At 39.3% G+C, this 12,500-nt stretch overlaps 2 protein-coding genes across 2 annotated transcripts in view; both read right to left on the minus strand.

Moving 5' to 3' along the window:
• Nucleotides 1-5,393, minus strand: part of dgki (diacylglycerol kinase, iota) — a 73,089-nt gene extending 67,696 nt beyond the window's left edge. Inside the window, exon 1 of the mRNA XM_087179035.1 lies at nucleotides 4,914-5,393. Coding sequence (XP_087035161.1) covers nucleotides 4,914-5,137 — 224 coding nt within the window. The 5' untranslated portion in view covers nucleotides 5,138-5,393. The remainder of the gene's footprint in view (nucleotides 1-4,913) is intronic.
• A 4,147-nt stretch (nucleotides 5,394-9,540) lies between these two features.
• creb3l2 (cAMP responsive element binding protein 3-like 2) overlaps nucleotides 9,541-12,500 on the minus strand; it is a 36,205-nt gene continuing 33,245 nt past the window's right edge. The window contains exon 12 of the mRNA XM_087179036.1: nucleotides 9,541-11,962. Coding sequence (XP_087035162.1) covers nucleotides 11,887-11,962 — 76 coding nt within the window. The 3' untranslated portion in view covers nucleotides 9,541-11,886. The remainder of the gene's footprint in view (nucleotides 11,963-12,500) is intronic.

Below are 12,500 nucleotides of genomic sequence, written 5' to 3' on the forward strand. Positions count from 1 at the left end.
GTATTCTCCCCTCTGTATTTTGTCCTAATTGAAGGCTGAATAGCGAGTTTTATATTCAGGCAGCATCAGATGATGAAAGGCCTTTGATCACTGTTTACCCCTGCAGGTGGTGCTTAGCGGTAGCAACACGAGCTACATTTATATCTTCTTCTGCTTCTCCTCTCCTCTTGCTATTCATGCCGTCTTTCTTCCATACTGTATATTGTCTCTCTAAAAAGCCATGAAACGCAGAGGTACACTGGACTGTTACTGTGATCTGTTGTTTGTGAAGTGTGCTGTAAACAGTGGAGGAATAATGTTACGACATCCCGTCCCGTGGCAGTTCTGTTTCTGCAGCATTTCTCACGACGACAGCGGCGGTGGTGAAATCTCACCACATGATAAGCCGGGTGACGAAACAAAGCGTTTGTTTCTTTTCTTCTCTTGGGCAAACACGTCCATGTTGGCATCTTTAGCAGCACAGTTGGAGGTCGGGGGCATCTGGTTGGTTTGCCAGGTGGAGGTTTGAGTTTGTTATTATTAAAGTTTGTCATGTGTGATTCAGAATGTTCCGAGGTTGAATCGTGAGAGTGCTCTCATATCTGGGGTTCAAAGAAGAAGCCGGGGACAGTGTTTGACAGTGGGACAAACAAACAAACAAACAAACAATCATAGGCAGCAAACATGAGCTCTCAAAGCCTTTAAGTGGATCCAGGTTCTGGAAAACTGGATGGGAAACTCAAAGCAGAGGACGAAGATGACGAGAGGAAGACGACAAGATGAAAATGAAAAACATTTTGAGTCTTACGACAGCAGGCAAGGCGGAGCTCTTTACACTGCTTCTATAACGCCAAATTGTTGTTCAAAGACAAATTAACACATGTAGACTTTGTGGAATTTTACTGTGTGATTATATAATGTTATGTTTTAACACAATTTATGGTTTCCAAATCTATGCTCACAAACAATAAAATAAGTTATTGAGGGTTTTGTTTTACATGTGCAAATAGTTTTAAGTATTTAATGACTCAATTTCAGTTCTCCACTTGTTGGGTGCATTCATTTTTTAAAATATACTGTATAATTTAAGATGTTTGTACAAAAGTGTGGTAATGGATAAAATAACCAGACAAGACTGCATGTTTTTTTTTTTGCTAATTCAGAAAATTCAATACTTTAAAGATCAAAATGTGTCATCACATTGATCCAAACTTCATTTAAATATCCTAAATTGCGATAAATCAGTGCTTCTTATTGATTCGCAACAGGAGCTAAAAGCGAGTCATTGATCAATCAAATAGCCAGTCGACAGAATATCAATCGGCAACTATCTTAATAATTGATTAAGCCATTTCCACTGGACTCTTCTTTTTCTCTATTTTCTGACATTTTACTGAAAAAAATTATCCATTAGATTAGAAAATACGTGCAGAAAATATATTCCTCAGTTGCACCTCGCCCACAATTTCCCAATACGATACACCCTGATTAGTAAAAATATAACTACCATGATATTTAATGTATATCGTCATATTTCCCACTACTCATTCAAGCTATGTTGCAGCTTTAAGATGCACGTTAATCTCAGTCAATTGCGGCATCAGGAAAAGGGATATTGATCAGGTATTGATTTCAGGTACATTAAGATGTCAGAAAGAGTGTTCAGGGAAGAAATAGTTTCCGTCTGAGTTCAGGTCAGAGTCCGTGTGTTGTTCTCAGTTTTAAGGGTCTGGGGTACTGTAGAGGTTTGGAGGGTTTTACGAAGTCTGGTACTGTAGCGGACTAACTACCTGGACAGATGGAGATGTAGAAATTAAAGTGTCTGGAAAAGCAATTGCCTGACTCACTAACTGACTTACAGACTGAGTGTCTAGCTGGTTGACTAACCAGCTAACTGAAGTAATGTCTTCGAAACTAACAGGCATGCTGACTAACTGGTGGTCATGATACAAACACACACACACACACACACACACACACTGCGTCTGTCTTTCTTACTGAGGAAGGACTGTCATGCACGCAGACGGGTGAGATGTCTAAGAATAGATAAAAGGAGGCCCAGTATTCTGGGAACGCACACACTCACACTCACTCACACACACACACACACACACACACACACACACACACACAGACAAAGTGTGACGAATGTCTGGCAGATAAGTTACGCGTGCCTTACGCTGACATAAACACATAATACCACAACCCCCCCGCACACACACACACACTCCCTTTGATGTCCAGCAGCATCATTTCTCAGCTCTTTCATACTGCCACATATGGTAGTTCACTTCTTGGCATTGGCCACTTCAAAGCTATGTAAACTACCTTCTTACAAGCCATCTCCCTTGACCGACTAATGCCATTTCCTTTCACATGGCCGTGTCCATGAAGAGAAAACTTTACAGATTATACACAGCTTTATCCAGTAAGGTGAAAGGTCAAAACAACACCAAGACATGGCGTGTTAACCTACACCCACTGCGTGTCCGCACAATTGTCATGTCTGGTGAGGAAGTGTTAGAAAAAGACACAAACAGACACATAATTAAAAGGTACCAGACTGCATTTTTACAGTCCAGTCTCTAACATACAATTAACACACTGCTGAGGATTAAAAATACAATAAAACCATAGGCCTATTTCCATTGTGCAATAGAGAACATTAAAATCCCTTCACAGTCTTCTGGTACATTCACCATAGAGGCATAAAACAAAGCTTTTCCCCCATTAATATAAAACATTCATAGCGGTGGACATCACCAAACAGGGGAAGCAGTTACATGAGCCAATGTTTTCTCTTTCCAAATGAAATTAATCCAACCAGGGATTCCATTGAAGCCTTTTACAGAACATGAGCGCTCAGTGAAATGACTGGGAAACGGCTGCAAAGAGTGACACAGGTGGAAAACGCTTTTGATGACCAGAAATAAAATCGTTTTGCAAAACGCCACGTCTCAAATACTGACTCCTGGCTTGCACACAGTGACTGTCAACTAAGTCAAAATGTCTAAAGCATCTCCACACGTCAAATATGAACATCTTACTTTTTGCAAATACCCACATTTGACTGTATTTTCACATTTCCGCCAGCGTTTACTGCAATAAACTGTATATCTGCAGCTAAAGAATGATCAGCACATCTTGAAACATCCAAAATGTCACATTCATTTCTCCTGTCTACTTCCAAAACTTGAATTCCTGCAGAATTCTTCATCTCACATCAGCCTTTAATAATAAACCAGAAAGGATTCTGATATGCACAATGTACCAAATGCACCAAAGCCACCAGTTTACTGCAGCATTTTCCACCGAGGCAACAGTTGTATCAGAACAAACTACTCCCGCAGTTAGAAAATTGAAGAGGGCGACCAGCTGCGGCACTCACCCATGATGCACACAATCTCCTGGAAACCTCACTTAATCTGAGATGGTTTCCCCAGGGAAAACACCAGGAGGAAGAAAGAGTCAGTAACTGATGGTACAATAAAAGTGAAGGAGTGGTGCCTCTCTGCCGGTGCATGTAAGTCAAGCGGGTGTTTAAAAGGACAACAGATTAACCATAAAGTAGTAAATAAGAGTAAAGAATCAACAGCACACATTATCATTTGTCAGATAGGTTGTAATGGGATTATAATGTATCGTCTCTTTCTCCAATGAGATGAATTTCCTTCCCAAATGGGCCGGTTTATTGTGTTTTAATGTCTTTATGTGATGCATATTTAATCTGACTGTGGTGTTTATTACTGGCGAAATAAAACCCTTCATGTAAAGCTATACCATGAACCTTCTGTCTAAGTCTAATTGAAATTAATTTATTGAATATAGTCTTAATTTATACATCAGAGAATATGGATTTTATTTTGCCACATATTCGTCAAATTAAGGTAAATGCATAAAGATGGAGAGTGAAAACGAGCCGCGACAAGAAGATATATGATGTTATCACTGTGTACAAATGTTAATTCGCCATCCTGGCACTAAAGCTCTGATGCTATGGATGGATTTTGGCAGCTGGGGGATGCATAAACTGTTGCTCTGCTTTGCCACAGTGCCCCAAATCACACACAAACAAGTCAATCAGACACATACAAGTTAAAATGATTGATTTGATCTCCACATGCAGATCATTTCCAGTACGGAGGCTGACACACACACACACAGAAACAGCCACTGGGAGACTAGATAGATAGATAGATAGATAGATAGATAGATAGATAGATAGATAGATAGATAGATGCCACACATCCCTGACAGTGACATCTGACAGCTAAAACTACTGTGTGAGTGTGTGTGCGCTTGGTCTATGGCCAGTTTTCACTATCAACAGCAGCTGCCAGTCGCACCAGGGTGTCAGGCTGCTGCTGGCATCCCCAAACACACACACACACACACAAATCCAGACACACACACACTGCCCAAAAAATCAATACTGTTTCTCCCCTACCCCCAAACACAACAGGGCTACAACACCACAGGGAAATGTGCTCACACACACACACACACACACACATTGTCGTGTATGCAAAATTGTTTTGATCCATCACTGACATGGGGGGGAAATGCTGCTGCTCTGTGTGTGTTTATCAGTGTCATGTTGAGGCTGTTAACAGCATGATGGTGACCATAACGTGGCTAGCCCGGACGAGCCAGAGCTGCCACACCAGAGCAGGTGTAGCTACATGACAATTTAGCTTTTAAAACTGGCAAAACACTATCTGATATAATCCCCCTCACTCTGCCTTGTGTTTGTGTTTACAAGCTTTAGCTAGCTTACGTGTAATTCTAACAATAGCATTAGCTTAAAGCACAAGAACAATTAAAACATATATGAAAATAAATATATGACATTTAAGCACAAACGGATAAATAAATGTAGCATATCGTCCTCTGGACAATATCCTGTCCCAGCATCCTCCCAGCTCTCCACTCACCGATACGAGGTCTGCTTTCTGAACGCCAGTCCTCTTAATTTCTCCTCCAGAGTCTCTTGCTCCATTTCGGGCAGGCTGCTGAACGTGTCGCTGCAGCAGCCCACGGCAGCTTCCTCCGAGCCGGCTCCGGACTCCGAGTCTCCCCCGTCGGCTCCCAGGGAGGCTAGGCGACCGCTGAAGCCCCCCGCCGCCGTGCTGGTGCGGTCCTTCGCTTGGGGGTCCATGCTGGTCGGTCCTCCCGTCGGTCTCGCCCCGCGCTGGACCCCCCCTCTCCCCCGGCTTGTGGAGGGGGGGGGAGACACAGATGCCGGTTTGCGGAGAGGAGAAGTGGAAGGTTGTTTAGGGGGGGGTGAGGGGTGGGGGTTAGCGAACAACACAACGTGATCGTTTCAGGCGGTTTGACCGTTGTGATTTCTGACCGTTGACCGCCTTTATATACTGCAGTCAGGTACGGCAGCACGCGCAGCCGCCTGAACAACAGACAGCGCTGCACTCACGAGCCTCTGACCAACTGGGAATGAGCTACGTCAAGCTTTTAACGTCAGTCAGGAAGTGTAGCGGCTTAAAACTTCAAAATAAAAGCCAACGTTTCCTAAAACTGCACGTTTTATTACAGCTGAGCAGAGGATTATTGGAGGATTGGTATAAAAGATGGCCTGAAAAATTGAGCTTATCCTTTTTCATGACATAAAAGCACTTACCTTTACATTTAGTTAGGCTATATAAACCTAAAGCATGATGATAAATATATTATTAGGGCTGCCAACTTTCTACTAAGAGAGTGAAGCTTGGCTGGGAAAAGGGAAACAGTGGTCTATATCTATGATTTTATTTTAAATTTAAATTTATATTTTATATTTATGATTCATGACATTTACTGTTTGCTGATTTTTCCTTCTTGCTTTGTTTAGCCTATTTAGTCTGTTAAGCACCACAACAGTAAGGGGAAATTCAAAATAAGTAGGTATGTGAAAAATCTACATACAAGCGTGTTTCCAATTCTAATTCTGAAACCTGTTATGAGGATCAGTATTTTCACTCAAAAAATAATCTGATGAATTAGAAAGCACTTATTTTCCACAGTCATCTGGGTTGTTTCATTTACACATAAAATTTGTTTCTACACATTCATAACATTCATTTTTTCACGGATTTATGAAGAGTAATCCACAACGGAAGTTTTGAGACCACAATTTGATCCCTTAAATAAGTAATTTAATTATGATTTGCAGTCTAAAATCAAATAAAATAATTTTCTATAATGATGGAACAGCAAGTTATAAATGAAGAATATAAATTAGTAATCAGAACTGGTTTATTCGGATGGGTACACTGTCATTTTCATGTTTTATGAGTGAACAAACTGAGCATTTAACCTTGAACTATTACACCCTTGCTTTTATTTTTCAAAAAATATTTACCGGAAGTCGAGTATTTTAATCTTTGTGACATGACACAGATTTTAAAAACTGCATGGGCGCGAGCTGCCGTGAGGGCGGCGACAATAAACACGTTCAGTGTGTGCAGCACCACAAGTAACTGCATCATCTATCCATCCATCCATCCATCCATCCATCCATCCATCCATCCGGCCCAGGGGACGAGCAGCGTGGCATTGTGGGATACTCCCACTCCTCCTCCTTTCTGCAGCATCATCAGTCAGAAAGTAGGGCAGAGGGTGAGCGTGCACGCACGAAACACAAGCACACTGTCAGTATCTCACTCTCAGACTCTAATCACACACACACACACACACACACACACACACACATATACACAGAGTCCATATGCTGCATGTGTACTGTGTACTGTGTGTGTGTGTGTGTGTGTGTCAGATCTGTCATGACGGTAATGGTCTTTCATTTATGTCTTACTGTAATTTGCAGTCGCCTGTCAGACATCAGGCCACATCTGTCAGCCTCCTCTTTCACTTCACTGCGCCGGAGCATCAGCTTCATCAAGTCGTCAGTGACCTGGAGTGACCTTAAGTGACCTGTTTGACCGTCCTCCACTGTTTTTTTTCCCACATCTGTCTGCAGTTCCTGCCATAACTGACCATAAATAATCCAACCCACTGCATGTACATCCAATTACAGACTCATATGCCATATCTCCTGTTTGGTTGCATGTGACTTGACAAGACGCCAGACTGTGAACAGAGGGGGTCGGGGGTCAATTACCATCCCTACAATTAATAACCAACCTGCTGCACCAGCCTGGCAGAGATGACAGTGTGGCTCAGGTCAATTAACCAACCTACAAGACCAATTAACATGCAGTGTACGGCAATGCAGTTGTGCAAAATACTTCTCACAAACCTTTAAATGAAGAAAATTCTTTGATTTAACAATTAGTATAGGCCTGAAAGGTAAAAGGTGAACGGTTAAAGGTTAAAAAGTCATGACTTTTTACAAATGTTTCTTTAAATACCTTCAATTTCATACAAAAACAGATTAAGTTGGTCCGCTCGTCCCCCACAGAGGACACTGAATAAAGGCTTCTCATTTCGGCAGGTAAAATCTGCAGGAGAACTTCTTTGAAAATAAACAAAAAATTTTAAAACTGTATTTCTAAGGTTCATATATTTAAAACTCTTTATTCAATAACAAGTATGACACTCAGTTGTTTATCCTCCGCAGCCTGAATGCTGAACGTCACCAATCCAATATGAGCGACTTGATTTGGTGAACTTTTAGATCCAGATTTTACTAATTGAATTAAAGAATCTTACATTATACATTTATTTTTTTACTATTAGACACCTACATTTTCTGTGTAAAACATATTTGAAGTTTCAAATATCCAACTGGCTTCAATCCCTTTTTAAAAACCTCCACTATATCTGTCAAAACAGCCGATGTAAAATCTCAAGGCGAGTGGTTTTCATCTTCTCTCTAACCGCAGGCTTTTTGGCAGCAGACGATGTTTTCAAACAAAGATCTTGGTTTGATAAATGAGCAAAAACAAAACTAGCTTGCTTACCGATCAGGTTTCTGTCGGCAGCAGACCCATCTGTCTGGGTTATTATGTCTGATTTCCAAGGAAATACCCAGAAGAAATGAACAGTGTTTTATGAAATTCCACTATTAGTACTGCAGCCAAATGCAGAGATGAAAACACAGATACTAAGTTCAGGTTAGAGGAAAAAAACAAAAAAAAACCTGGAGGAATGATGATCAAGAAAAAAAGTGTTATTTTGAATTTGATGAGACCAGGCTGTTAAAAAAACAATCCAGAAACTTTCCCTCCAAGAGAAGGATCTTTCATTTATAATTAACATTGTGTGTCTGAGAACTCCTGCAACCCTGAACCATCAGATCACAGCTCCTTCGTCTATTCATTCACTCTCTGTTTCATCACACGTTTTTTTTGGGAAAGTCTTGCTCAGTTATTTATATGGATTTCATGACAAACACGATGCACCATAACTGGAGCGGTGCTGGGATTCATTGTTGCTGCGTTACTACGAGACCGGACTGTTGTGAAGCTGCGGGACTGTGTATTGTCTTGGGACTGTCAGAGCGATTCGCACTACTTGTTATGAGGCGCTGCTGCGGATCTATTTTAGGAGCCTTGTCATTTTAGAGGAGATAGAAGCTCCTGTACACACCAGCGTGTTAACCATGAGACTCCTTTCTGTCCTAATGGAGTTTGGCCTTAACGTGATTTAAAGTTGTAAAAGAAAAAAAAAAAAATGCTTTGAAGCTTGCAACAAATTACGATCCTTAACTGAAAGATGCATTTTAGCTTTTGTATGTACTTTTATTTATACTTTTTTGACCCAGCAGATCAAGTTGTTTATCTACAATAATCAAAAACCCATTAAAAAAACAATTATGTGGAGAGAGATTTAGAAAAACATGTTGTTGTACATGGATTTCTAATTGGACGATAAAAACAAACATTAACATAAGCATTAACTTAATTACGAAAACAGACTAAATTATTGAGTATTTCATTAATGAGATTTAAAAGTACAAGAAAAGAACAATTATGAAGAATTTACAAGTAAATGTATTAAAAGGGATTTATCAAAGTATTAAAACACCTTATCTAAACTTTTTTTCTAAATTTAGTTTGTAAATTTGGCCATTTATTTTCTATCTTTATATTTTTATTTTTGAATTATGTATTTAAGGACTGTTTTATGTTGTTTATTTATAAACCCATTTTTTAATTTGACCTATTTATTAATGGATGAATATATTTATTTGTAAATAATTTCCATAATTCTTCTTTTTATTGCCAATTTGAATATCAATTAAGGAAATTATTAGTAATTATGTATTTATGGATTAATTAATTCATTTGTAAAAGCTTTTATTCATTCCTGTTTTTAGCGTCCAATTAGATTAAATTAAATGTTTTATAACTTTTATAACTGGTACATGTGGTCCTCCATATGAATCCAGAACTTACAAAAAGTACATATTGTTTTACATTGTTTGTACCGTGGCCAAAACAGTGGTTCATGATGTGAACCCTGGTATTTCCGTGGTAAAACTAGAAACACAACCCATTATCATCACAATACCACAGTTTATTTTAGTAAGAGAGGCAGAGTAAGTCAACCGCACGACACCCAGAAGAAAACTGTCATGAACAGACCACACGCAGAAACAGGAAGTATGCTTTTACTAAGGAAAATACTTTATTCATTTGAATGCAAAAAGACAGAAAGCCAGAAAGTCAGGCCGCCTTTACACAGAAGCAACATCGAAATGAAATCTGACTCTGGAAAAATGCTCTCCACTGGCTGCTTTAGTCTCAGACTTCACTAGAAGAGAATTGTTCATGGAAATTTCAAAATAAAATCAAATATCTTGCGTTTCCTATGATCTCTCTTGTAGAATTGTTAGACTCTGCAGTGAGGAATATGTCGGTTCCTCGACACTAAGATACCATAATAATGATAAAGTTTATTTTACCATAGAGAAAAGGCAGATCTGACAGTAATATAGCCACTGATCTACAAAGAACTAGACATACAAATCTTGTGTTCTCGTCTCTAAACTGGGCTGGGATCAGTTTTGTTGGCAGATTCACCCTCACACTTTGTTGAATTTCTGGGCTTCTGAATTTTCATAAAATGGGGCGACTGTTCGTATTTACAACATGGAAAGTGAACTGGCCTCGTGTCTGGTTTGGTCTGTAACACACATAAACGAACATGATTCCAATAAAGCTCAGAAATGTATCTGTAATGAACACTTAAGACTTTCAAAGCCGTGACTCTGTAAATCATCAAACTCAAAACCCAACCAAACCCTGCGGCCTCTTTACGTTCATAATTTATCAACAACACAGCATCCAAAATAGACTGGGAATGAATTATGAATTTATTTATAAACTACAGATCCCAGACACATTTAGACTTCCTTATTTATTAACAACACATATTTACAAAAATAGATACTTTTTTTTTTTTTTTTAAATTTCTGAGAAGAAATTATTTTTTTGGCAAATGCTGAAAAAGTAGCAGATAAAGACTCTGACAGTGGAAGTGTGCAAAGTGAGGAATAAAAGGTCAGAAAGAGTTAGTGCAGGAGGTGAAATCTGTGGCTCCGTCACGCATTCAGACACTTCTTATTTAAAGGAATAGTTCCGACATATTGGGAAACTCTCACTTGCTTTGTTACAACAAGTGTAATGTCTGTTTAGTGAATTTACAAGACTGGAAGCAGCTAGATTTTTCTCAGCTTTGGACAGAGCTAGCTGCTAGCGGCTAGCTGCTAGCGGCTTGCTGCTAGCTGCTAGCGGCCTGCTGCTAGCGGCCAGCTGCTAGCGGCCCGCTGCTAGCGGCTAGCTGTAGCTTCATATTCATCATTCAGACATGAGAGCAAATAAGCAAATTTTTCCAAAAAGAGTTGAACAATTCCTTAAAGCAAAGGAAACATCGTGGGATGCATGATAGTTATTTTGACGTACTGTTTTGCTACTTGGCTGCTCTCATCCAACATCTGTAAGAGCAACCTGAAAAATGTGGTTCCTTAAGATGCGTTTAATGACCAAAATTCAAATTATTTTGCAGAAGAAAAAAAAAAAAAAGGCTCAAATTTTGATTTGACTCCTCAGAAGTCGTTAGCATGGTCCGCACGTGTCAAAGGAAAAGAATAAAGACTTACTGAAGCTGCCAACTGATAAGCCCCCACGTAAACGTCCCAAATAAAATGTCTACAGGTGTCTTTATATAAATGAAATGACATTTGGTCTTTCAACTGCATTAAACATCTCAAAATATTTAGAAACTTCTCAGATTTTTTCCACATAAGCGCATGAACCCAGAGCTAAGCCCTCGAGTCAGACAAAGACATATGAACAATACATAAAAGAGTACAATAAAATAAAATCACAAAATACAGTATGAACACGAAAAAAAAGTATCAAAATGTGATGTATGCATTAATGGAATTGAATATAAACATTTAATAATAAAAAGAAATACAACTACAAAGAGAAATAAATCTTTGAAAAACGACAACAAAAAAAAAGGTTTCTATAAATACAGAGGTCCTCGTCAGTGTCCTGTAAAAAGCCTCACGTCATATTTTAAGACACTGTCCACTGGAATTAAATTTTCACTAGATCTGTTTGAATTTATCTGAATGTGATTTTTTAACAGTGTTTCAAGCCGGGTCAATTAAGACAACTATAAAAACTGGTATGTTGACTCATGTAAAAACTATTCAGTGCAACTTTTACTTCAGAAATTAAGGCAACCGGTGCCCCTTTATTATTATTATTATTATTATTATTATTATTATTATCATTATTATTAATAATATTAATGATTACTATTACAGTGTATCTGATTGAGCAGAGATGGCAGAAAAAAATGACCTTAAACAATCAGCAGTGGAAACTACTGTATGAGGTTTGCTCCAGGACACTGAACCATGCTCTAGAGGGGGGAAGGTCAAAGGTCATCACGGGGTGTAAAGGGGGTCAGGTGGGGGAGATGTTGACATCGACCTCAGGAGGTCTCGTTGACCGTTCGCTCCAGCTCTATCACTTTACTACTGCTCTCGTTCGCCCTCTGCTCCAGAGACCTGAGAGAGAGAGAGAGAGAACAGAGGTGATCAACTCCTCAACACTGAGTCTCATTCTGACCTTCAACCACAGAACCAGCTCTGTGACGGTCTGTGACGGACAGTTGTTGTTGGTTCAGTTTGGCGATGTGATAGTCTGTTATACTATGGATGGATTACTGACTCGGCCCCAGGGGCCCCAAAGGGTCAGGGGACCTCTGGGTCAGAGTCCCAGTCAACTCAAATCATTGAAATCAATTGAAGCAACTGGGAACATTTCTTGATGGAAGGTCAGTAAAATAACTACAAAGAGATGTAGACAAACTACACAGAGACACAAAATGATGACAGAGACACAAAATGACAACAAAGAGACAAAAAGTGACTTCAAAGAGACGAAATGTGACTACAAAGAGACAAAATGTGTTGACATAGACACAAAAAGTGACTACAAAGAGACAAAAAGTGACTTCAAAGAGACAAAAAGTGACTTCAAAGAGACAAAAACTGACTACAAAGAGACAAAAAGTGACTTCAAAGAGACAAAAACTGACTACAA

This window comes from Seriola lalandi, unplaced genomic scaffold (genome assembly GCF_002814215.2).
Source record: "Seriola lalandi dorsalis isolate HSWRI2012SDOR001 ecotype SW California unplaced genomic scaffold, Sedor1 jcf7180002054770, whole genome shotgun sequence".
NCBI lineage: Eukaryota > Metazoa > Chordata > Actinopteri > Carangiformes > Carangidae > Seriola > Seriola lalandi.